General features: G+C 42.5%; 1 protein-coding gene across 1 annotated transcript in view; it reads left to right on the top strand.

The window, feature by feature from the left end:
- The window catches only part of ephb4a (eph receptor B4a), a 40,758-nt gene that overhangs the window by 12,290 nt on the left and 2,168 nt on the right, over nt 1-26,300 (top strand). The window contains exons 2-16 of the mRNA XM_040032936.1: nt 9,313-9,383; nt 12,824-13,105; nt 15,841-16,231; nt 18,608-18,760; nt 20,685-21,020; nt 21,103-21,227; nt 21,590-21,758; nt 22,109-22,208; nt 23,276-23,340; nt 23,493-23,606; nt 24,037-24,284; nt 24,394-24,609; nt 25,018-25,167; nt 25,346-25,539; nt 26,081-26,239. Of these exons, the coding sequence (XP_039888870.1) occupies nt 9,313-9,383; nt 12,824-13,105; nt 15,841-16,231; nt 18,608-18,760; nt 20,685-21,020; nt 21,103-21,227; nt 21,590-21,758; nt 22,109-22,208; nt 23,276-23,340; nt 23,493-23,606; nt 24,037-24,284; nt 24,394-24,609; nt 25,018-25,167; nt 25,346-25,539; nt 26,081-26,239 (2,773 nt within the window). The remainder of the gene's footprint in view (nt 1-9,312; nt 9,384-12,823; nt 13,106-15,840; nt 16,232-18,607; nt 18,761-20,684; nt 21,021-21,102; nt 21,228-21,589; nt 21,759-22,108; nt 22,209-23,275; nt 23,341-23,492; nt 23,607-24,036; nt 24,285-24,393; nt 24,610-25,017; nt 25,168-25,345; nt 25,540-26,080; nt 26,240-26,300) is intronic.

Raw genomic sequence — 26,300 nt, 5'->3', positions numbered from 1 at the left:
TTCTTATAAATCAATATTTGTTTTGTGTTTCCGAACCAACACTTTCTGGTGCGACATACAATAAAAGCTACTTTCCCTTATTCACAAAGGGTCACCACAGAGGGTAGCTCTGCATGTTTGAGTTGGTGTATTTTTATGCCAGATGCCCTTCCTGGCACAATCTCAAAGGGATTCGTGTCTCCTCCTGGGATCAAACCAGGTATCTCTCGCTCGATAGGCGAATGTGTAAACCCTTTACGCTATAAACGTTTTATTTTAAAAGGTGAATTATCCAGGGATTAGGGCATACCTTCAGCAATGCAAGCTGTTTTAGTGTTGTAGTGAATTTATTAATAGCTAAGGAAGAGAGGGCGATCTTTCATACCGGTTCTCCAGCGTGAACTCGAAGATTCGCTGGGGAAATACACCTTCACTTGGAAATGATTAACATAATGATTCTGTCGAGCAAATCTCAGGTGACCGTGTAAGCCGGAGCCAAAACATTCAGAGGGCAGGTATTGTAGACCTGGTCTTAAATCCACAGAGCTTTGGGGTCAGTGGGTTTAATTCGGAGCAACGTTGATCTCTCTCGCAGCTTCTTTTGGTTTCTGTCCAGATTGAAGCTTCCTCCTTAACTAGGTCACATCCTGTCCCGGGACAGAAACCAACCACAACACTTATTGATATGCGTCCCTGCGGGCAAAAAAGACAAAAGGTGTCGAGCATTAACACCTTCCCCAGCTCTTTCATCTTACTGCTCCTGTGAGGCTTACTTATAGTACCTGGGCTCATCCACATGTGCCTCGAGGGGAGGGGGTCTTTGTTATACAGTAGGTGGGGAGTGAAACTGTATCCTGCCCGGCTGCTGTTCACGTGAATGATGTATGCATTGGCGGCACCAGACCAGGAGACAGGAAAAGGACAGGAACTACAGGAAGCTAGTGTCTAATCCCAGTAGACACAACTTTGTCAAAGACACACAAACACGCTTTATACACATACATTCATTTCATCACTCGCTAAGCATTCATTTTCACGTGCACTCGCCGTACAACAATAAACTGTTGAAATGTGACGGAAAATCCCCTCTTCCTTCTTTTCCGTGTCTTCATTTGCACTGTGAGATAAGCTTGCTGTACCAAAAATGATCATTCTAGCATACTGTCACTAAAGCCTGGAACACAGTCACTTCTACCTCCTTAGCTTAGCTAATCATACAGACATGACAGTGCTATCAATATTCTCATCTAAAGCTGGCTTATTGGTTGGTAAGCTTCAGAATCTCTCTTTAACACCTTGCAGCCCATTACCCACGATCCTTCATTCCTCCCACTCAGCGCCGTGTTTGGCCAGCTGAGTAGAGGTGACAGAGGAGCTGGGCATTGTACTCCTCAGTCTCTGCATTTGTAACTTCACAATATGCGACACTTCTCATGTGACCAACCCAATGCAACAATCTCTGTGTCCCCAGAGAGCCTGTCTGAAAATGTGCACCATTATCGCATCTTTAAACAGTATTGCATCTCTCTCAGCCATTCTCTGTGGCGACTTTTTACTCTAAGCTGCTGCTGTGGACAATTGTAACCCATCACTCCAGCCTTAATTCCTGGCAGGAAAGCAAAACGCTGAATGTTTAAATGTGAAGCGTGTAGCTTTCAGATGGCTCCGGGGCAACAATCATGTCTGATTTCAGGATATTGGCTTTGTAAAATTACATGTGCCAGCAGTGTCCCCTGATAAACAGAAGATTCTCAGTTATAGCCAGAGGACAGAAAAACTCCTATCAGGAATCTACTTTGCTGCCACCGAGAAACAGAACGACCCTTCATATCAAACAAAGAAGACAGCAGATTATATTCCAAAACTATCAAATAAGTAGTATCCAAGTGCTTTCCTTTATTTAGCTGTTTATTAATTATTCAATTTGTGTATTGATTAGAATACTTGGGAGGGAAGGAGACCTGAAAAATGGTATCATATGTTCAGTTGATGTGATATAAAAAGGATAATGTGTTCAAATAAATTGTCAAGATGACATCAAGATGTTAGCGTGTTAGCTGGACAGGCTAAATATTCAGAGCAAGTCGCTGTGGAATGGAAAATACATTGAGCCCATCCACTTTTTATACATTCGTCATCTGTGAATCCCAAATTTTCCCCTTCTCACATTCCTCTTTTTCATTATCCCTGCTCTTCTCCTCTGTTTCAATTTCGCCAGGTGTACAAGGGTAATTGGCTCTCTGTTTCTTTAATTAAAATGAGGTCTAATTGTAGCTGAAGCAGGGCAAATGTTCTTAGGCCTATAATTTCCCTATCACACTCCAGAGCCACAGAGAGAGTGGAAAATAGGCAGCAAACGGGCATGCAGGGAAGGAATGAACATACAAGTTAAGGATAGAGAATGAAGCAGTTGGGGTGGGGGGGGTCATTTATAATGGCTCCAGATCTTGAATATGAAGGCAGTTTGAAACCTGAACACGGCTCGATATAGAACATGGGGGTGAGGTGTTTTCTGTACATGCCCCAATTTTAAAAAATGAAGGGTCAGGTTTTACATTTCAAAAGAAAAGCATGTACAACACTCCCTGTTGTTGTCTTGCTTTGACATAGAACAGTTAAACCCATTTGCTTTTGTTTCCACAATATTTTTTTTCTACTTTTTGCATTAACAATATTTAACATGTTGATACTGTGTTTTTTTCTGTAATTGTTAGTCGAAGGCTAAGGCCTAATCATCTCGCCACCACCCGTATCAGTTTAGACTTCTCCGGTGTCTAGTATTGCGTACAGTTGTCCTGTAATTACTGTACAGTTGTTTGTTTTGGATGTTAAAATTCATCCAGATGACGAATTTTCATTGTTCCTACATTTTTCGAGCACTGGGGGCAATTTTCCGGCGGTGGGTGGTCGCCGCTGCTGAAAGAATGCAGGGGAAAAGCCAGCTTCCTCTAACAGGGCTTAAGACTGTATCTACTTCAGCGAAAGGCAAGGCCATGCAAGCACATAATAGGAGCGCTCACCATCTCATAGAAACACTCACGCTCACGCATCCTGTCTCATAAACCTTAATGATAGAGCAGTGATAAACAGTGATTACCATGCCTGGGGGGGGGGGGGTGGGGATTTCATCTCTACTCCTTCAGAAAAAAAAAAAAAAGAAAAATAATTATAAACACAGAGGCAGGTGTGTATATGAAATGTGGAGATGTGGAAATATGTATAGCGAAGCCTTTGTGGTAAGGGTGTTTTTTAGATTATGCTGGAGTGAACTCGGGGTAGACTAAATGTGGGGAAATCACCACTCTGAACTTTGTCATCCAATTATCCTCCTCATCCACCTCTTCCCTCTTTTTTTCCCCTCTCTGCTCTCTGCAGGCTTTCCTTTCTTTCCTTTGTCACCTTAGATTGTTGTTAGAAAGCTGGTGGGCTTCTGTGGTTTTGAAGTGGAAATGGCTGAGAAGCACGGTTGTGTTTCTTCAGCTTTCAAAGAGTGTAAAATTGTGAGATTATAAAAAAGCGAAATGGGGTATGAGAAAGGAGGACTTAATGACAAAAGCGGACCCGTTATGCTCATTTTCAGCTCGCTCTTTTCACTTTTGGGCTCTACTAGAATAGCTTTGACTTATTGACAGCCTCCTTTAATCCAACTTTTTTTCTGATTGGTTGCACCTAGCAAACAGAAGGTTTGAAGACCAGGTGGGTGGAGCCGAACCCAAACTCAGAGCTGTGTGTTTTGACCATATTAAGGATGTCCCCTCTCCATGACATTATACGGAGCCAAGAAAAGTAAAAAAAAGCTCAGGATTTACCTGAGCTTTAAGTTCAAAGGGATTATCTGCACATATGTTGAACTTACTATTTAAAACATAATAGTTCCATACTAAAGCCACGTCCCTTTTTCTTCTCAATATGATGCATGACCTGTTGCATATGCAGTGCTGATGACAAGTGATGCCATGTCCTTGCTTTTATATGCAGGTGGAAGGCAGTAAAAAAGATTTGACTAATTTGCGTGTACAGCAGGGAGAGTGCTGCGGCGAGAGTGGGATCGAGAAGAGTGAAAATTCTGTGTTTGAGTGTGTGTGTTGGCCACAGAGAAAATGTATTAAATTAGCTGGAGAGAGAATGTGAGCGGTGGTGGGCGTGATTGAGTGATCAGTGAAATCATTATGGGAAAAAACAAAGAAACAAAGAGTGACCTGTTATGGATGAAACAGTTTATTTTTATTTCATAATAGTATTGTTATTGTGTTACTCATTTATTGTAAGTTGTGTTTGGTGTTGCGGATATGCGTGTTTAGAATAGGTTTATTTAAAGGTAAATTATATAAGATTATTAGTTTAAAAATAATTGAGCACTGAGATTTAAGAACTTAATTACAGTATAGATAATGTATATAATTTGCTACACTTGCTTTATGCATCCTCTCACAGAGTGACTGTGTCGTGTCTTCAGCTCAAACTTCACTGGGTCTTTTAGCCCTTAACCATGAGTAACCAGAGGTTGTGGCTAAATCACTGCCCACCAGCTCCAGGCTTCTAACCCCCCTCCTCCCTTTTATACCCGAGCCAACAAGAGGCTCTTTCTGCTGCTTCCCCAGTCCTGTGCACAGCTGTTTTCCTGCTTGTTCCCTGAAACTCCAACTGTAGTGTGCGACTGTGCTGGGAAACCTCTACACTCCACTTTTACAGGAAACAGCCATACTTAACACCTTTTCTCTCCACACTCCTGGATGAGGTTATGGTATTTTAGATTTGTCCTTTTTGTGAGACTCATCACAGCCGTTTTCCCATGGCCGCAGTGGTATTTGACTTCTGGTGCCGTCTCCGCCGGTGTTGTTTGTGCAATTCTTCTCATTAGTCGTATTTCAGTCCTGCCCATTACCATTGTGTCTCACCTTTCAAGCTTCTTGTCCTCTCCCACTTTCAGGAGACTCTGGGGGTATTATTCTGTTTTGTAATCGGTAACATGTTGCGGTGCCCTCTTGCACATAGTGTACATCAGGTTTCTAGCCTTAATCACCCATGCCAGACTTTTCAGCTGTCTTTCACTCGTCTTTCCAGCATCACCAATCAAAATCATTCTTGTTTGCCATCCAATCTCTTCCTGGATGTCACTGGTTACCAGAGTTTACTTGCTGAATGGGATGCCACAACTGCAGATACTCTATAGGGTAACAGTGACCTTCCACCTGGATCTGCTGTGTAGAGCAGCTTTGACGTATTGATAGCTCCCCTTTTAACTTTCTTCTGATTGGCTTCACCTGGCAAACAGAAGGTTTAAAAAGCAGGTGGGTGGTGCTTCTGTAACTAATCTCTACTCTGTGTGTCTCTCTGTGTCACTACAGAGTCAGAGAAAGAAGTAGGACTTCTCAGAGATAATTTTTTTCTTTTATAAAGATAACAATGCCGATCTGATTAACAGTCACTGCACTTATGCTTTCTCACACCCTGCTTATAACGCCCCTCCCCTGCCCAATGGCATCAGGCAAGGCAGACGAGTGGAGACTGTGTAGCTTCTCTGGCAGATCACCATATAGGTTAGTTGTATGATGATTCCTATTCTCTAGCACCAAACAGGTTAAACTTAAACACCGGTTCTTTAAAATTAAAGAAAAGATTTAGCACAACCTAGCATTTGGACACCAAGTGTTACTGAATAGCTGCGACCCCTTTATACAGTAAGGTATTCTAAATATTGCTCTCTTAATAATATAATCGCAATCACCGCCCAATTAAAGTGTTAAGGTCATCTATTCAACTGCTCGTTAATGCAAATATGTAATCATCCAGTCTAATGACTGCATATTTATGCATTTAGGTATGTAGACGTGGTCCAGAGAACCTGCTGAAGTTCAAACTGAGCATTTAAATTGGGAAAGAAGATGATTTAACTCACTTTGACTGTGGCCATGGTTTTTTGCTGCAAGATTCGCTGGTCTGTGTATTTTAGAAACTGCTGTTCTACTGGGATTTTCCTGCACATCTCTAGGGTTTACAGTGAACGGCCAGAAAAAGAAGAAAATATCCAGTGAGCAGCATTTCCCGTGGGTGAAAATGTTAGAGGTCAGAGGAGAATGGCCACGCTGTTTCCAGCTCATAGAAAGGCGACAGTAACTCAAATAATCACTCGGTACAACCAAGGAATACAGAAGAGCATCTCTGAATGCACAAGGCGTTGAACATGGAATCAGATGGGTACCATTCCTATTAGCTAAGAGCAGAAAAGTGAGAATACATTTCACACAAACTCACCAGAGTTGAACAATGAAGACTGGAAAAACAATGCCCAATCTAATGAGTGTCCATTTCTGCTGCAATGATCAGACGGTAGGGTGTGGGGGATATTTTCTTAGCATACTTGGGGCACCTTAGTATCAGTTGGGTATTGTTCAAATCCCACAGCCAACCTGAGTGTTGTTGCAGACCATGTCCATCCCTTTATGACCACAGTGTACCATCTTCTGATGACTGCTTCGAGCTGGATAATGACAAAGCGATCATCAAGGGTAATCGTGGCTCAAAGAGTTGGCAGTTCGTCTTGTAACCGGAAGGTTGCCGGTTCGAGCCCCGGCTCGGACAGTATCGGTCGTTGTGTCCTTGGGCAAGACACTTCACCTGCCGCCTACTGGTGATGGCCAGAGGGGCCGATGGCGCGATATGGCAGCCTCGCTTCTGTCAGTCTGGCCCAGGGCAGCTGTGGCTACAACTGTAGCTGCCTCCACCAGTGTGTGAATGTGAGAGTGAAGGAATAGTGGAATTGTAAAGTGCTTTGAGGGTCTCGAAAAGCGCTGTATAAATGCAATCCATTATTATTATTATTATTATTATTATTAAAGCTTAAATCGTCTCAACACAGTCACCAGATCTCAATCCAGTAGAGCACCTGTGGGATCTGGTGGGACAGGAGATTTACATCGTGGATGTGCAGTCACCAAATCTCCAGCAACTGTGTGATTCTGTCATGAATCTGTGCCGCAGAAATTACTGGCAGTTGTCTGGATTTATAGGACATGAAGACTTGGTGAGCTAGAGTTGTAGCGCTTGACACAACAGGAGCCAGATTCAGCTTTACCTCAGAATCTTTTTGCACCTTCGTGTGTATTTCACCAGGATGTGGGCTGGTAAGTGGTAAATGCGATTGCCTCTCACTTCACACAGGATCACAGAGATTAGTAACTGTAGGCGTTGGAGTTATTTTTGTAAAATACTACAAGTGCTGGTGTTTTGCAAAATATATTCAAAGAGCACGAGGAGTCCATGACAGCCTTGATGTCCTCGTAATGTTCGGTGTTAAAGGTTTCCCCAAACACCCTCTTATCCTGTACACAATCTTTCACAGGCAACACAATATCTACAACATCCACAGAAAATGAAAGTAACTGAGAGAGCGATATTAGGATTACACTGCGAGGATGAATTTTCATAATTTTGGCAGCAATATTTATCACACTGACACTGCTAGTCATCAGTCTGGGGATGGTGGTGTGAGAAATGGTATTAGATGTAAGTATTTTTCTTTACTTAGGGCTTGAGCTAATGAGTGTTTTTATTATTGATTAGCCTCCTTCTTTTTTTTTTAAATAAATGCCCAGCACTGTTTTGTTTTCTTTTTTCTTTTCAGAGCCTAGTCAAATCTTCACATAGTTCTCACATTTTTGCTTAAACTTATCTGATGATAAAATTGCTGGCAATTCATCATAATTAACCACTGTGTTTTACAAGCTGAAAGTTGTAGAGGAAAGAGAGAAATCATTTCTATTCTTGATGTTTTGTAGTGTGTTTTGTGTAGTTTAAAAGAAAATGCCTTTAATAAGCCTTTATTAAACTTCAATGGCTGAAGTCATTATTGAAGCAATAAAAGAAGCCCCATTGAAGAACTACGGGCTTTAGATAAATGCAGATGGAATCACAGAGTTTGTGTTTAATGCCGGATGCGTGATTGTATGACACATGTACGCAGCAGATGTTTTGAAAAACAAAGCAACATGTTGAAGCGAGTAGGCGGTGGAAACGCATCTTAAACAACTGAGAAAAGCAACACGTTGTCCTCATTGAGAATTCAGAGTAATTGTTTAGTTTCTGAATGAGCTGTTCAGCGGAGTTTGTCAGCTCGAGGTAAACGAACGGGCAGCAATGCGAGGCAAGATATTGATATGTTATTAAAATTAAAATTCTATTTGAAAGTATGGATTTCCGAGGAATTCGAGCACTGCTTTATTATTTATGTGAAGGATATTGATCTAATGGGAAAACGTTTAGGTGCAAAAATCGAAACATGGGGGAAAAAATAAAGCACAAAAAGTGGAGATCAGGGGCAGATGAAGCGTTGTATTTGTCTGTGTGTGCAGAGGGTGTACTGCGGCGTTATGGCATGCTGACTTAACTGCCGAGCCTTATATTGGAAGCCTAATTCAACAAAGCACCTTACTAACCCCAATGATAAACCTCCTGCTGAAACCCCCATTTCCTCCAGCATCCATTTTCATGGAAGCGCTCCTTGGTTTGTAGCCACATTAAATCTGTTTATTCGTAAAACCAAACTGCGCAACCCTTTTGGGATGAGCTTCTGTGGGGAACAGGTAGGGCACTAAAAGCCACTCTGTGACAGAAACCGCATCCCATCAGTGTAAATATGACTCGGAGCCTGCTAATGCAGCTAAAGGGGGGGGGGGGGGAAAAAAAGATGTCCTCACATCAAAAGAAGTCCCTGCACCCAAACTAAACTGTGCTTCCAGTTGCACGCAGTTCAGGTCTCGGATTTTATTGGGTTACTGAATCATAGCAGAAGTCCTCAGATTGTTTGTGAGCTGGCAGCCTAACCCTCAAAAGATTACAAAAAATCAATTCTATTGTAATCACAGATTGTGACTGGAAGGGCTTAAATCTTGGTGTGCCTGTGCACACGCCTGTGCGTGCACGCGTGTGCGTATCTGTGTAAGTCTGTTCGATTCTGCTGTTCTACTTGTCCCTGCTCTCCCTGGACAAAAGCAGACTCCTTTTTTTGAGCAGGTTCAGTTCGACCGCAGGCGTGGCGTGTCGCTGGGAACTGGGGGGAGATGGGGGGAATAAAAACAAACATGAGAGGAAAGACAATTTTAGAGTAGTGGGAATGTTTCTGTGGATGTAATTGACTGGTGAAACCTCATCTTCTATCCTAATCCCAGCATAAGCCATAGCTGATACTTTGCAGAGCGCTTGGGACTCAAAATATGTTCTCTCTGTGATTTTTAGATTCGATTGTGTGTTTTCTGAATGTAAATGAGCCTTATACGTGTCGTTTTTACATTTCCTGCTGTGAGTGGTGATATATTTTTTTTATCTCTTCTGCAGAGGTCCTGATGAACACTAAGACAGAGACTTCAGATCTCAAATGGACCGTCTTCTCCCATGCCAAGCCACAGGTATGTAACCTCAGCTTCACTGTGTTATCTGTATTCCTGCCACAGAGCCTAGTGGTGACTGGGGATTTTTGGCCTCCAGCTGTTCCTTTGTTACTTTGGCTATAAAAGATTTCCTTATATGGCAGGTAACTGACAGAGTAAAAGAAACACCAGAGTGAATGTGGGATTTAAAGTGTATTGAAAGCAGATGCTTTGATAGATCTCATCAACCTTGGAGTCGAAGTCACAGGCTGCTTGCAATTTTTGGTCCTGCAGCCAGAAAAAGACATATTTGTAATTTGATCAGCTGAGTAGTGGTTGCTAAGGTATTTCTGCCAGCAGCGTCTGTGACCAGAACTGCTCAACTTGCCGATTGCCTTGGAAGGAAAATGGTCCCAGTGATGGCGGTAGGAGGATTTCTGGTGCTGGACTGAAATACTCAACAAATGTGTCTGTGCTTTTGATTAAGATGCAAGGCTGAAGCAGGCAGACTGTCTCTAAATAGCCTGCACAGCATTTATCATTTGAAGCAGTTTATCAAAAGCTCTGTGTTGTCAGAAGAGTGGCCGGGCTTGTGTTTTTAAGCATTACCTTGGCACAAAAGAGTATAAAACCGTGATTTAGTCAATGATGACAAGCAGCGGTGGGGAGATGCCACGAGCTGTCTGCTTCAAAAGTGCAGACATAAAAGGGATACTGTATTATTCTTTATTTTTAGGATTAAAGGATTATGATACCCTTGTAGGAGATATTTGTGGCAACTTACAACCCAGTCAGATAAAATTTTCTGGCTTCTCAATTTCAAAAATACTTGAATGTCACTGTTGCATTAATAATTCATGAGGAAGCCAAATAAAGCTAATATTCATATTAAACCTTTTGGTGTAATGATGCGAGTGTGACAATTGTTTTAATGAAACTGGGATGTGCTTCCGACTAAATCTGTCACAGTTAGACCCTGTTGCATATTAACACACATCTATGGGCCTCCATCACACAGACGCGCACATTTGAAGGTAGTGCCATTGCGCTCTTTGTGCAGAGATCATGACTCCTAGTTTTTGAACTTTTTGATTAGTTGTGCATCCATTTAAAACTTGACTGTCCTGAAAAGACTCACAATCTTATTCATGAATCACTTGCTCTTTCTCACAGATTAAGTGTATGCAAAGCTTTATTTTTATACTACATTTCATTCCAAGCAGGAGCACAATGCACTGCACAAAGCACAAGCTCCTTCAGAGTGTGTATCACCAAACTATATAGATGCTGTAAAACAAAAATGTACGCAAGAACAATGAAAACCAAAAGTCAGTACACGAGTAAGGTGAAAAAAGTGAAGTAATAATTATGATTGTTTGTTGTCCAGTTAGAGTAATAAAAACCTTCAAGGTGAAGTCCACAAACAGTCAGAAATAAAGTAAAATGTTAAAGCCAAACAGCATGGATAAGCAGGACAGGTTTTAGTTTAGGTTTAACATTGATGATTTATTAGGTTTTTACAGTCTGCATTAGCCAGCATCAGATGCATTCTCATTACTACATATTCAGTGGCCAATTCATTAGTTACCAGGTTGGACCCCTTACACCTTTGTGACTGACTTGAACGCGTGGCATAGATTCAGAGTGGCACAGATTTGTTGAACAGCAGTTTCTAAAATACTCAGACCAGCCCATCTGGCAGCAACAACCTTACCACATTCAAAGTCACTTACATCACCTTCTGCTCACTTTGAACTTCAGCAGGTTCTCTGGACCACGTCTACATACCTAAATGCATAAAGATGCCATCATTACACTGGATGATTACATATTTGCATTAACGAGCAGTTGAATAGAGGTGTGGGAAAAATCCCAGTTGAGCAGCAATCCATCTGACAAGAACAGCCATGCAACATTCAAAGTCACTCGAATCACTTTTCTTCCTCATTCTGATGCTTGTTTTGAACTCCAGCAGGTTGTCTTGACTATGTCTAGATGCTTAAATACAGACATTTAATTGGCTGACTAGATACCTCATGAAGACATGTGCCTAATGAAATTGCCAGTGTTTGTATATGTATAGTATTCGTCTAAGTTGGATTGGCCATGTGTGCTACCTACTGACTGCGACTCCACCAGAGGTTTACCTGGACCATTCTCATAGGTGCAGTTAGACATGAACACACACTTTATGCTAAATAGCTGGCAAATCAAAGAACATTTATTGTCCAATCTGACTGCGTTAGACATTTGCTCTCTACGTGTCTAGTAAAGTTCAGTTCATGCGTGAAAATGGCTCTAAACAACAAGGCAAAATCAATGATTGTAAAAGATTTGTTGAAATGTCATCAGTGCCGGATGTATGTCGTAAATGTCATCCGCTGTGATGTCGAGACTTCAGTACTGTTAAATACAGAAGGTGTGACTTGCTGCCAAAGAGATGTAATTATTTTTTTCAGAAGGTAATCTATATCTTGTAAAAAGTATTAGATTACTTTTTTAAAAGTAACACTATATGCTTTTTTTTTAAAGTCCCATTTATGTAACTGCACTTTGTCTGTGTACTTGTAGCTCATTCTCTCATTTGCCTTCAAGTCACACTTCTCTTTGAATGGTTTTTGTCAAATCCAGATGAGTCCTCACAGATTCGGTGCATCTTCATCACAGAAAACATTTTGTTCACAGACACATGTGCTGCCAAAGTCCACGGTATTTATTTTTTTGGGATTAGAAGGGAAATTCTTCTTTCCAGCGTCTCAAACCTGGCTCTCGGTGCTCTGCTGCACTGTAATTCATTCACACCACAATTCTGCCTCACTCAACACATCATCTGCAAATGGATTTTTAAAGATTTACATATTTACATAACCGAATTTCTGAGCCTCAAGTTCAGCAAATCTGCTAAATTCTGCCCCGAGTATGTTAATTTCTTGCTTGTTTCCCGCTCTTGGGAACATAGTGATGGTGAACATTTTGCTGTTGACTCAGAAGTCAAACATTAAAGCATTTTTCTGTTGCATTTGGCTGCCCAACAAATGTAGATTTCTGTGCAGTTTTTTTTTTTTACTTCACTCATATTTGCGATATCCCCTCTTTATTCTTGTGTTTTAGGCTATAAATGTGTTTGAAAGGTGAAAGCTTTGTCTGTCTCGATGCTGTTTGCAGAAGTGTGCTTTGTTTGACAAGTGAGACTTGTATTCCCACTAGCTGTGCTGGAGCTCAGTGGGAGGAATGATTTAACAACCCAGATTCAAATTCGGGCTGGATTAAAATCCACAGTGGGCCAGATCTGTCCCACGGGCCTCTGACAGGTGCAGAAGGCCAACAAAAGATTGTAACATTATTATGATGAATAGGATTTTTAATGTGACCAATTATATAAATACCCCAGTGAAAGTCTTTATAGGTGAAGTAAATCTACTCTGTGCTCACAAGTTATCTGGGTCAATCTGACAGCCCTTTGTTCTCTTTGCTCTCAGTGGGAGGAAGTAAGCGGTTTAGATGAGGAGAACAACAGCGTAAGGATCAATCAGATTTGCCAAACGGACAGTTCGTCCAGCCACTGGCTGCGCAGTGGCTACATCCAGCGACGGGGAGCGTCTCAGGTGTACGTGGAACTGCGATTCACCATGATGGAGTGCTCTTCCAGGAGCACACACCACCGTAGCTGTAAGGAGACCTTCAACCTCTACTACTACGAGGCAGACTCCAACGAAGCCACTGCTACGAACCCACCCTGGATGGAGAACCCCTACATCAAGGTACCCATTACATTACATTATAAAAAATAATGCAGGTTTCTTTTCTGTTGGCTAGTCTGATAAATATTATAGGAGCTAATTCGTTGTTTAATTGAGAAAATCAATTGAATTGAATTCTCGTGGTATTGCCACTCGGCTTCTAAGACTGTTGTATTATTATGTCTTGCTCAGCAGGAACATTTTTATATTTGACAGCGTAATAAACTGCAGGGCTTATCTTGATTATCGATCAGTCTGCCTATTATTTCCACAATTAATCGATTGATTCCACTGTGGTGGCTCTAATTTGCTTTGCTTTACCCAAAAGTATAAACAAGTGATGTATATCAAGAAAAATAGGGGAAAAACTGCCTGAAATGGTCGTGTCTGAAATTGTACTCTAAAAAAAAAAAAAGAAGCAAATCAATGGGAAAAAAAGTTCTGTCGCAATGAGGGAACTCGAAGCTCCAAATCTGAAGGTTGCCAAGCAGTGAGGACCTGAGAAAAATAAGTTATTGAATAGCTGTGTGTATTGCTACCAGTGAAAGTCTGTTGCATTGAATTTGACGACTCACAAATACCCCCATAAACTGGATAAAAAAAAGCTGTGCATGATGTCCAAGTCATTGTTGGGAAAAAAACTTAAATGATGAAACCATTAACAATAAGTATTCTTGCCTTTCGCTTTTGCAGAATTATTTATAATCTCACCATGTTCTTGTTTTCGCTGACAAACAACTGTTTTTGAAGCCTCATAAGGCGCATGTGTGTACAGCATGCAGTACTGTGAAAAAGTCTACCAACTCTCACTTCTTTATATAGGATATATGAAGCATATAGGGTAAATGGTGTGGCGATTGACTGAAATGTCTGCAAACAAACATGGTATATAAACAGAGTTTGAAGATGTCTGAATAGCTTGAAACTCAATATTTGGTGTGACCATCTTCATTCTTCAACACAGCGTGAACCCTCTTAGACAAGCTTGCCTGTAAGTTCTTTAAATGTCTGCAAGAATAGCTTTCCAGGCCTCTCGAAGGACATTCAAAACTCTTCTTCAGATGTTGGCTGCCTTTTTTTCCCATTTTCTGTAAAAATGATCCAAAACTTGCTTCATTAGTGTTGAGGTCGGTGCTCTGGTGAGACCAATCCATGACTGATAGTGTTCCACTGTGTGTGTGTGTGTGTGTTTTCATTCAGGTATGATTTTACTGCATTGGCAGTGTTTTTGGAATCACTGTCGTGCTGAAAAATGAAGCCGATGCCAAGCAGATTATAGCTGCATTGTGCATCATAATCTGATGGTACTTTTCTGTGTTCATGATTCCATCAATTTTGACAAGATCTCCACTGGCAAACTATGACAGATCCTCCATCGTGTTTGACAGATGGCTGTCGACACTCAGTGCTGTAGCTCTCTCCTGAACTTCTCTGCACATATTGATAAAGGTTTAAACCAAAAATGTCAAAATCTCGATCCATCACTCTGTAAGTCCAGTTATTGTGTAATTTAGCATACCGCAACATTTTCTTGCCACTTCCGTTTCTTAAGAATGGCCTTTCTGATGAGGCTTCACTTGGCCAGATGCATCTGCCAGGTCCTGTGTCAGGTCTTTGCTGGACTTTTTGCTATTTCTTAAGGACATGAATATCATATAGTGCCCATCTGTTTGGTTTTTAGGTCTGCGACTTATTCTTGTGTCCTCCACATGCCATTTTTTCTCATTTGTCTTTTAGGACACACTGCACTCCAAGTTATGCCAAGTTTTTTGGTTTACAGCTCTTCGTGAATCACCTTGTTGGTGCAAAAATAATATTTTATGCCTGTTAAACTGTTGTTTTTTATTCCTTTGTTAGTGTGAAGTAGCTTTAAAACATATATCTGAAAATGTCTAGGTATTAGGACTGGACTAAAATGAGTAAAAAAGCAGACATGTCCAAAGAAAAACTTTAAAAGACCTTCTTCAGACCACTTTAAAAAGTTACAAGGAAGTCTGGCTCCTTGGAAGCAGGCTCAAGTCTTTTGCACAGTACTGTACACGTTTGTGACGGATTTCTTTCCCCCTCAGTGTGCAGCTTTTCATACAGATTCAAAACAAGTTTGCAGAGACCAAGATTTGCTTTAAATGTCAGTTTCACAACATCGTCAATGTTCGGGGACTTTTTTTAATGTTCCAATCATGTTCTCGCCTCTTGGGAGCAAGCACTGCTTTAAAACCCACCTTGTCAGTGCATTCAATCTGTTTCACAGCCTGAATCTTTTCGTAATGTTTATCTTCTGGGTTTCATTTTCCAAACACATAGCTTAGGAATGCAGCGCAGTCAATCTAATTGTCAAACCTTAGTTGTTGGCCGTGTCCTTGAACACAACACCAAACAGTGGCGTCAAAATAGTCCCTGCTTCTCAACTTCATTACCACCTAATAATGTAACTTTGACAGAAAAATAAAAGTGATGAAATGTTCGCCGTGATGAATTGCCTTCCTCTGCAGCAAGTTTCTCGTCCCTGCAAGTTGAGGTTCAAAGCACACTGTAATAAATGGGAAACAATGACTGCCAGAAAGGCAGTGAATCAATGTAAAAATCACAGTGGTATGCTTTGTAAAATTTTCAGTAATATGAAGCATATGTAATTTCTAATTAATGGGCTAAACATGCAAAACTATCAGTTTGATCTTTTTCATGGCTGAACAGGATTGCAGGCGTGCAGGAATCTGGATATTACATAAGGTCTTTTCTCTTTCTCCCTGTCTTAGGTGGACACAGTGGCTGCAGACTTTCTACTAAGGAAGGACGGGGAGAAGAAATTGAACGTGAAGACCTTGAGACTCGGCCCTCTTAATAAGAGAGGCTTTTACTTGGCCTTTCAGGCTCAGGGTGCCTGCATGGCTCTGCTGTCTGTCAGGGTCTTCTTCAAGAAGTGTCCTCCCCTGGTCAGTGCTCTTTCCTCTTTCCCTGAGACTATACCGCGTACTCTTGTGCAAGAGGCACAGGGTGTGTGTGTGGAGCACGCAGCTCAGCAAGGTCCCCGTCCTCGGCCGCCTAAGCTCTTCTGCGGGGAGGATGGCCAGTGGGTGGGCCAGCCAACAACCTCATGTGCATGCGTACCAGGATTTGAACCAGCTGAGGGGTACACGAGATGCACAGGTAACGAAGGAGGCAAGGTTAAGCCAAATAAAACTGACATGCGTGCATGTATGCATATAGACTACACCCATATAGGCAACAGGGCAGGCAGACTAAACAAGAACACAATGGTAAGGCGAGGGTGGCGGGGAGTTCACTGAGGGTTGAAGTGTTTGAGAGGAAATGAGAGACCGAGGAAGTTAATGAGGCAGGGGAATGGCTGTGACACAGAGGGGACAGAAAGAGAGGTCAGGTGGAGCAGCACTTATCTCTGAAAGGAAGAGCAGGGTCAAAGGCTTACTGCTGCGACAACTCCTGGCTCAGCCGAGATAGAAGGAGCGCAGGAGGACTGCAGAGGTGAGGGGAGAGAGGGAGGGGAGGTGGTGCTCGGGGTAAAGATCATAACACTTTGAGAACATCAAAGCAAAGCAGACAAAAAAAGAAGGAAGAAGCAGGATGATTCTCTCAGGAGCCGTGCAGCAGCTCTGCCTAATGAGTCCAATTAACAAGCCTCGCGCATGGACTACCCCCTCACACGCGCACAGACTCGCCGCATCGCAGCGACACAGATAAATGGCGAGCACTAAAAACACAGAAACAAAAGGAGAAATGCCACATTTTCCCAGGGAAATGCCTGGTTTCATCTGTCTGTGTTTGAAGGTAGGCTGTAGTTTGATCTCCGTGGGCGGTATAATGATTTTTCATAACAAAAAAATAATTTCCGACATTTTGCTCCTGGTGAGGTGGCATTTTCCAGCGTTCTGTCACAGAAGAGAGTTGCAAGGCAAAACATTCACAAGGCCATAAAGGGAAATTGCCTCGCAGAAAAGACCGGACAGTTAATTTGCTTGGGAGGCTGGTCATTTCGGAAAAATGAAATCAACGCCAGGGTTTAAAATTAAAATTCATTTTGCTGTAATACCATTTTTTGCCAGAGACTATACATATATTTTCTGGGGCAAACACGAGCATTTAAATATAAAAGTTATGAATGCTGTCAAGTTGATTTAGTGTTTCATCTAAGTATGGTTAGAATATTTAAACCAGGTCTCTGAAATGAACTACTATAAGACCATAAATACTGCTCTGGGGGAGGGGTATATTTCCCCTCATGTGGCAGTATTGCTTTATTATTGTTAGACAAGTACATGATTATAAAGGTTAAAAACTAAATAGGTTAGAACTAGCCCCTAATCTACTCCAAACAAGATTCATTTCTATTTCAAAAGCTTTGTTTCGTTCAGGAAAAAATGCCAGAACCAGAATACTGACTTATCTTAATGTGAACTGCTGCAAGTGCTAAACAATCTTACAGCTGAATTCACTGAAAAGTTGCACAGTAATCGATAGCGACGGCTCCTGTAAATCACAAAGTGTTATTTGTGTCATCTTGTGGGAGCTCGAAAGCACCGAGGTTACAGCCGCCTCTTCACATGTGGCAAATTCCTTGCAGTAAATGTCAGTCAGGAACGATCAGCGAGAGCGTTGACCCTGTGAAATGTGTCAGTTTTTCGCTGCAGCGATGCTCCCGCTCGGTGTGAAAGTTTCTTGTTGTATTTCTCTCGCTCAGCAGCTGCGTATCAGCCGCCCAGACTGAACGCAGAAAGTAAACACGTTTGCTGCCATTGTGTGCGGTATTAGCAGGGTGACGGCTTATTACACATTCACACAAGCGCTGGATCGGGCTTTGCTGGTGAGCAGAAGCTGAGGTGTGCACGGTTTCAGACCATGTAGTGGCTGCAGCTAATGACTGTTGTCATTCTTAATTTCTACGTGTATTTATTTTCTTTGATCGATTGATTGTTTAGTCTGAAACGTCAGACGTGGTGATGTTTACTGCGATATGAAGCGAAGAAAAACAGGAGCGGTGTTGTAGATTTGGTCAAAATTGTGCTTAATTGTTTTTCCATCGCTCGACTAATTGATTGTTCAGCCAATCCTTTCAGCATGAGTTCAGACTCCGTTCACGGTGTCCTTACATCTTACCGCGGTGCTGGTTTGGACTTTACAAAAGGAGACCTGGAACAATGTTTGAATCAATAAGCAATGACAGTTTTTTCATAAGGACCGCCACATGTCTGGTCTCATTATCCAGATATGGCCAGGTAAATTCAATGATAAGCAGCATGTCAGTCACAGGCAGTTTTTTTTTCCTCCACTAAATTGACTATTAGTGTCAGTCTCATTACTGTGATTGTCTCAGTTTATAGCCCTCATTACATGCTTCTGTCTGTCAATCTGCAACCATCTGGCACCTAAGCACTCCGAAATAAAGGATTTATTTGCAAATTGAGTTTGACCCAGGCCTATACAGGACACAGTGAAGGCGTTATGCAATGTACTGTTGTATTTAATGCTAATGTGCCTTTATTTGTTCTCACATCTTGTCCTCTTCAGCGTGTCCTGTGGGCCAGTTTAAGTCAGGCATAGAGGGACAGTGCAGAGGCTGCCCAGGATTCAGCCAAGCCACCAACAGGGGGGCGTCAATGTGTGAATGTCGCCCTGGGTACCTACGTGCCGAATCAGATACTCCTGACACACCGTGCACTAGTAAGTAAAACAGTGCTTAATCCACATGCAAATATGGAGGTGCTAAGCAACACTCTTTACTGTCTCCTCCTCTCTTTTTTTTGTCTTCCTCTGACACCTCTGATGCTACTTCTTTTTTTCCCTCCGGTGTCATTTAGCCAGGGTCCGCTGAGCTGCTTTGTGGCTTTTGTCTCATGGCTGGGCATTGAGATGCATGTCCTTTGTGACAGGTTGTTGGTGAGGGTGGGAGGGTAGGGCTTTCTGTCCAAAGTGAAGTAGGCATTGATGGTCTCAAGTGACACATCCATGCGGATTGAGGAATTTCAATTCAGGCTCATTTTGGGTGTGTGTGAATGGGAAGGGGGGTCTTTAATTAGGTGCGCTCTCTCGGAAGGGCCACAAAGCTGATGTGAAACAATGTGACACTCCGCATCAGGCTGTTGACTGTGGCTGCAGGTGTGATATAAATACCAACTGGAATTCACATCCACCAATTTTATTTTTTACTGATAACTTTAATTACAAAGACTTATCTTAATAATGGATCTCTTTAAGAAGCTAATTTCTATTATGTATTCTGTTGTTGTATCAAATTGCCTGAGCAGTTCGGCACGTAACGTTATTTTCAATTTGTATGCAAAATTTTAAACCAGCCGAGCCACCTGAAATTCACGCCAGACCTTTTCCCTCCTGAAAATAGGTATACGTTTTTACATTTTTGCGACAGGCGTGGTGGTTTTTAATTAAGCGCATTGTGATTGCCAGGACTTAAAAATGCGTCACCTCCAAAAATCCCCTGTTGCCAAATGCTGAATTCAGAATTCATGCTCGCCCAGATTGAGCGCGATGTTACTCCACTCGGGTTTCCAATGAGAACACCATTAGCACTTAAGTTAGCTGCAGGCTCAGTGACAAAGCTCTCTCTCCTTGGCAGGAACAGAAACTCATTCACAGTGCCTGAGTGGTCTTGCTGTTTAGTTATGCTTGGCTTGAGGCAATAGCTATCTTCTTACAATTTTCAGGCGGTGATCATTATCATCCAGTTTTAGACAAACGTAATTGCACCAGTTAAATCCAGCAGCACATATGCTCCCACTGTGACGCAAAGCCACTGCAAGAGCATTGTTCTGCTTCGTGACTACATGTGCGGGCTGAGTAAAATGGCTTCAGCTTATATCAGAAATCATAAAGAAACAATATGTGTGGGTCATGGAAAAGTAAAACAGTGGCAAAATGGCACAGCGGAGATCAACACAGAACTTTCATATATTGTAATTTCACCGAGGCAACTTTCCACAGGGTTGAAGTACGATGAAGTACGATTCAATATTTTTTCCCATATAACTTGATAATATGTGAAGAACAGCTACTGGTGCTCCCTGAAGGTACTTTATCATAGCAAAAACAAAAAAATCATAACAGGTGATGCTGCTATATTGATATTGCTTAAACGGTCTTAAGAGGTTTGGAAAATGCTGCCTTTGGGATCAGGAAAAGGCCAGATTGAACGGAATAGTTTGACATTTTTGCGATATTTGAGTTTGATCGGATTAATGTGTAATTCTGTCATGTATACATGATGCTCCAGTTCTGAAAGAGAGTCATGTTCGGTGGGTTATGAAATCCCGAACATGCAACATGCAGGTCTGACCAACCATGAATCCTGCTTTTATGGTTAAGTCAAGCTAAGTGAATGCTGCCTGCAGCAAGAGATTTACTCTTAATCAAATTTAACAACATCATTTGTTCTATTTTGTTTTAGTGTATATTACCTATAAGTAAAAACATTATAGGTAAGCACATACATGAAAGTTTCATCAATTTTCTCATTCAGCTCTTTTTTTAGGCAGATTGGTTCGCATACAGGAACTTGCATGACTGCCAGTTTGCAGTATCTTTTAAATATGGAAAAAGCGTGCTATTTTAACTATTTCTCTCACTGTAGGAACTCCCTCGGCCCCTCGCGGCATAATCCGTAAGGTCAACTTCACCACAGTCACTCTGGATTGGAATGAGCCGCTGGACAGCGGCGGCAGAAACGACCTGAGCTACGCCGTCAGGTGCTCTCTGTGCAGGTCACCAAAGGAAGCGTGTCTCCCCTGCGGAGACGGCGTCAGTTACCGGCCTGCGAAAGACGGCCTGCTGGGTCACAGGGTAGAGGTGTGGGGCCTGCTGCCACACACAACGTATACGTTCACTATTCAGGCACTTAACGGGGTGTCTCAGCTCAGCGAGAAGGAGCCTGCCAGCGAAAGTGTCAACATCACTACAAGCCATGACGGTAAGAGCTACAGGAGGATGGGTGGAAAGGTATAAATAGTCCGAATTTCACTGTATTTATAATTCTGCTGCCATCTGTGCAGTGCCGCCACTGGTGTCTGTGATTCGGAAGAGCGACTCCACAGAGAGCAGTCTGACTCTGCACTGGTCGGCCCCGACTCAGCCACACTACACCATCCTGCAGTATGAGCTGCGCTACTGTGAGAAGGTAAGAGCTCCCTGACGACATCCCCGAACTGTCCGTTCAGATAGATGATCTTTTTTTTCTTTCTTTTTTTAAGGCTCATGAGAAGAAAGCACTCTCAGTGCAGATGTAGTTAAAGGGTCGCGGCACGCAGCTTAGACCATGTGGATCTGTGAAGAAGCTCTCTAAATTGTGCAGTGTACACTTTAACAATTGTTTAACAATTAAGATATTAGTAACATATTTGTAATGTTTTTTTTTTATTATTATCTGATGTAATTGAAGTTAGTGTTCAGTTCAGGACAGTTTGACTAATTAACTAGCTTGACATCATCATCTGTTCTTCTTTCACTATTACCTTGGACTCATTCTTTTTTTGCTTTTAGAAGGAGCAGCGTAGCGAAGATCAGTGCCACTCCATACAGAGTAACAGAAACCAGGCTGTACTGACAGACCTCCGCCGGGCTAGTCAGTATGAAGTGCAGGTCCGGGCACGTACCCAGGCCGGCTACGGCAGTTTCAGTCCACCAACCATTTTCCGCACGCTGCCCGATGGTAAGAAGAGGTCTTGTTTTCTCTTGAAGAGGAGCCACACACACATTACTCTTTTTTTTTTTTTTTTTTTTTTTTTTTTTTTTTTTCTTATTTAAAAAAATCATTTCCAGTGGGGGTGTGACAGACATTTATCCCTGCATAATCAATCCCTGCACAGTTTCTTTTATGAATTTATCATCTGCATCTTTGTTGACTCTCTTTAATAACCTAAATTCCTGCCCCCCACCCCCACCTTTCTTTACTACCTATGTAAACCTCCTGTCATGGCTTCTGTCATTGTGTTGCTCTAACTCTCTCATTTTCTGTCTGCTATTTTCTCATCTCTCTCTTTTGTTTGCCGTCTCTCCCAGGACGTGACTCTGGCTCCGAGTTCTTGGTACCTGGCATCTTTATCGCTGTCGGGATGCTGCTGCTTGTCACTTTCGTCTTTGTGGCCGCCTACTGCATACGGTGAGAACGGGAGAAAGGGAAATAGGCACAGGAAAACAAGATAGATTTGCAAGTGAAAGAAGCTCGCGGAATAACAGGAAATGGAGCGAAAAGGATAGAAATCAAAAACCAATAACAAACGTGACCCCAATTTTACAGTTTTGCACTGCTTTGTTCTTTTGTTTATACAAATCATATCTTATCAACGGTGGTTTTGCACTCTGTTACCCACACCTTTTCTTTTTTTTTTCTTCCCCCTCTGTGAAGCAGTTCAGACACAAAGCAAGGCTCATGATTTCTTTTGCTTACACAGCTAAAAGCTATCCTGCTCATTAGAACATTTTCCTTAGGCTTCATTGTTTGAGTAAATAATGTCGGATGGCATCACGGGGAAAAAGAGAGGGAGAAGGTGCGTGCATTTGTGTGTGAGAAGGATGACGATAGAGGTAGAGGGCAGGGAAAGACAGGATGCAGGCGTCCCAACCCTGTTTCCACAGGACAGAACAATAGCTGTGACCTTGTGACACACACACACACACACACACACAAACCAGTGAGTGAGGCCCAGATCTGCCACTAACTGAGGGTGGTGCATTATTGCTATTTTAGGCTTCTGAGGTGGGAGAGAGAAATGGAGGAAGGCAGCGATCCAGTAGCTACAGGGTTGTTACTGTACTGTAGGGATGAGTTTGCACCAGCAGAATTATAATGGAGTCGCTTGCGTCAAAGAGCAGAACCATATGGGTTGTCTCAGGTATTCAGCACCACCACAAGTCACTGTGTATTGCGTGTTTACAGCACGGACAAAACTGTCCACAATAAGGCGGTGTTGGCTTCTCAAACCATAACAGTTATGATGTATTTTTAAGAGTGCATGTGGCTGAAGTGACCTCTGACCCGTGATAGCTCTGTTATGTGTTGTGCTGTTCTTATTGCATCTGAACAGTTGGTTGATGTGCATTACATTGGGTTGATAAAGCATTAGGAACACTTGTCCAAAAAAAAGTGAAATAAAACATCAATTCCTCAGATAACTGCGCTGCAATCCTAATCTTGTTTCATTTATACTGATCTCTTTGTACCTGCAGCCGGCACAGCCGAATAAAGGATCCGGAGCTGAGTGACAAAAACAGCCAGTACCTCATTGGCCAAGGTAACACATCAAGGACATGCACGCTGAACCACAGCTCTGATTTACAATTCATTCACGTCGGGGAAATCATTTTTAATGTGACCGGTCTCTCTGTCGCTCATGGTTCTGTAACATTCCTGCTCCCACGCTTCTGTTTGTCTCCCCTCTCAAAGGGGTCAAGGTTTATATCGACCCTTTCACCTACGAAGACCCTAATGAGGCAGTGAGAGAATTTGCCAAGGAAATCGATGTTTCCTTTGTCAAGATTGAGGAGGTCATTGGTGCTGGTAAGCCCATCCGTATGCTTTTCCTGTGATTAATAAATCTGTAAACTTTGCCCTGGTCCACTCTTTCTGAGGACTGCACAGGTTGCGTTTTGTTGTGATGTGTTGTTTTTATTTTTAGCATATTGTTCTCTCTCAAAATAACCTTATTAAAAAATACCTAATTACTAAATTAAATAGATTCAGTGACATTTAAAACCATTGCCCGGATTCTTCTTTATCACTCAAAATTCAATTTGGCTGCAGAAAAAACACAATTAACTGATAAATATGTTCCCAATATTGGTGGCCCTCATTCAAACCAAAGGGCACTGCTAGCTGCGAGCAAGCGTTGCGTTTGTTAAATGTAACAGTTGTCTTCATAATGAGGTAAACTCATGCTGGGGAGGAAAAAACAGCCATAATAGTGTGTTTACGTGTCTGTGTGCTGCAGGCGAGTTTGGGGAGGTGTGTCGAGGACGGCTGAAGATACCAGGAAAAAAGGAAAACTACGTTGCAATTAAAACTCTAAAAGGTGGCTACACCGACAAGCAGAGACGAGACTTCCTGTCTGAGGCGTCCATCATGGGACAGTTCCAGCACCCCAACATTATCCATCTGGAGGGAATCATTACAGCCAGCTGTCCAGTCATGATCCTGACAGAGTATATGGAGAACGGCGCTCTGGACTCTTTTCTACGGGTCAGTATGAGTCGGACAAACCAACGCCAAAGCACGCTTCTCTCAAAACACTGAAACACACCGTAGTGCCGCTCATTCTCAGACTGAACTGGTTCTGTCCTCTCCGTAGCTGAACGACAGCCAGTTCACACCCATCCAGCTGGTTGGTATGCTGCGTGGCATTGCTTCTGGCATGAAGTACCTGGCAGAGATGAGCTACGTCCACCGAGACCTGGCTGCCCGCAACATCCTGATCAACAGCAACCTGGTGTGCAAGGTGTCTGACTTTGGCTTGTCACGCTTCCTTCAGGAGAACTCCTCTGACCCGACCTACACCAGCTCTCTGGTGAGACAACAGCCACCCTCAGTTAATGCTTAAGGAGAAAAGCCTGTCATTCATTTCATACAAAGTAGTCTAGTAGGATGGAAACCATAGAAATGATCCCAATATGTTAATTTTAATCTCTAGCACAGACATCAGGACACTGATTATCAGCAATAGTGATTATCAGTGTGACTTCTGCACTACAATTGGTTATCAGTTAGATTTTTAAGATTTAAATAAATGCATAAATAAATAGCAGACAGTTTTATTTATCCACATGCTTTTCATCTCTTGAAATATTGTGTTGATCATAAAACATTTTTAACTTTAACTTACGATTTTACCTACCTTCAGTTTCCTCCCCAGCTCCCTGCTGGACCATGTTTACGTGAAGTTTCTGCATCACTTACTGTTTACCTTTCTGTGTAGGGAGGTAAGATCCCAATCCGCTGGACAGCACCGGAGGCAATAGCCTTCAGAAAGTTTACTTCAGCCTCAGATGTGTGGAGCTACGGCATCGTCATGTGGGAGGTCATGTCTTTTGGAGAAAGACCGTACTGGGACATGAGCAACCAGGATGTAAGTTGAAGCAAGAAAAGCCTTGCTGGGCTGTTTCTTAGATTTTTGGAAGGACTTTTCAGGTTTTGTTAGCCGAGTTTTTCCAGTCATTTCAAAACACTTGGAACTAGGTGATCAGTGAAGTGTTTAAATCTTGACTGTGACCATTAAACTCATGTTTAATGCATGTTTCCGTCAGGTGATCAATGCCATAGAGCAGGACTACCGCCTGCCCCCGCCGCCTGACTGCCCCACCCACCTGCACCAACTGATGTTGGACTGCTGGCAGAAGGACCGGTCGGCGCGCCCTCGCTTTGCGGAGCTCGTTAGCGCTTTGGACAAACTCATCCGCAATCCTGCGTCGCTGAAAATAGTGGCTCAAGAAGGAGCAGGGTGAGAGTGCTGATGTGTTTTTACAGTTGGATCAGTGAGGTTTTGGACCACCACGGTGGATTTTAAACCTAAACAAACAAAATGCGATTAAAGTGAAGCTTTTAATTCAAGATGTTTAACAAAAGTATTGCATTAATTGTTCAGGAATTTCCTGTTTATATGTAGTCCGCGAAAAATGTCACACAGCAAAAATCAAGCATGTCTTCACAATGTCTTATTCTTAGTGTCCATTTAAAGCCCTGACAGTGACAGGGCAGGCATTAGCCTCCTGCTGCCCAATCTTGTGCACCACCTCGGTGTCCTGCTGTGACCTGTCAGCCACTTGCTGTTCCCATTTCCCTGTCTCAACATTCTGCCTGTCGGCTAGTTATATACAGCTGAGGACACTCCACCCCTGACAAATCCCATTGTTTGTCCCTGTCAGTCACTCAGTTCGACTTGTCACCTGGAATGTTGCTGCAGGACATGTATAAGCTTCTCATTGAGGTTTTGGTGACGGTGAATGTAAGTTATTCCTTTGTTTCTGGATCCTGTCCCCTAGGCCGTCCTACCCCCTGCTGGACCAGCGCGCACCTTTAGCTCTCCCGCCGTGTGCTTCGGTGGGGGATTGGCTTAGGGCCATCAAGATGGAGCGTTACGAAGACAGTTTCCTTCAGGCTGGCTTCAACTCAGTGGACCAGCTGGCCCCAATCACCACACAGTTAGTTCATATTCCCATTTTTTTTTCTGCTCACTTATTTTATCCAAGTAAAAATTTGTTT

Source organism: Simochromis diagramma, unplaced genomic scaffold (genome assembly GCF_900408965.1).
Source record: "Simochromis diagramma unplaced genomic scaffold, fSimDia1.1 OVJJ01000216.1, whole genome shotgun sequence".
NCBI lineage: Eukaryota > Metazoa > Chordata > Actinopteri > Cichliformes > Cichlidae > Simochromis > Simochromis diagramma.
The sequence above is the reverse complement of the archived record's forward strand: the minus strand, read 5'-3'. Positions and strand labels throughout refer to the sequence as shown.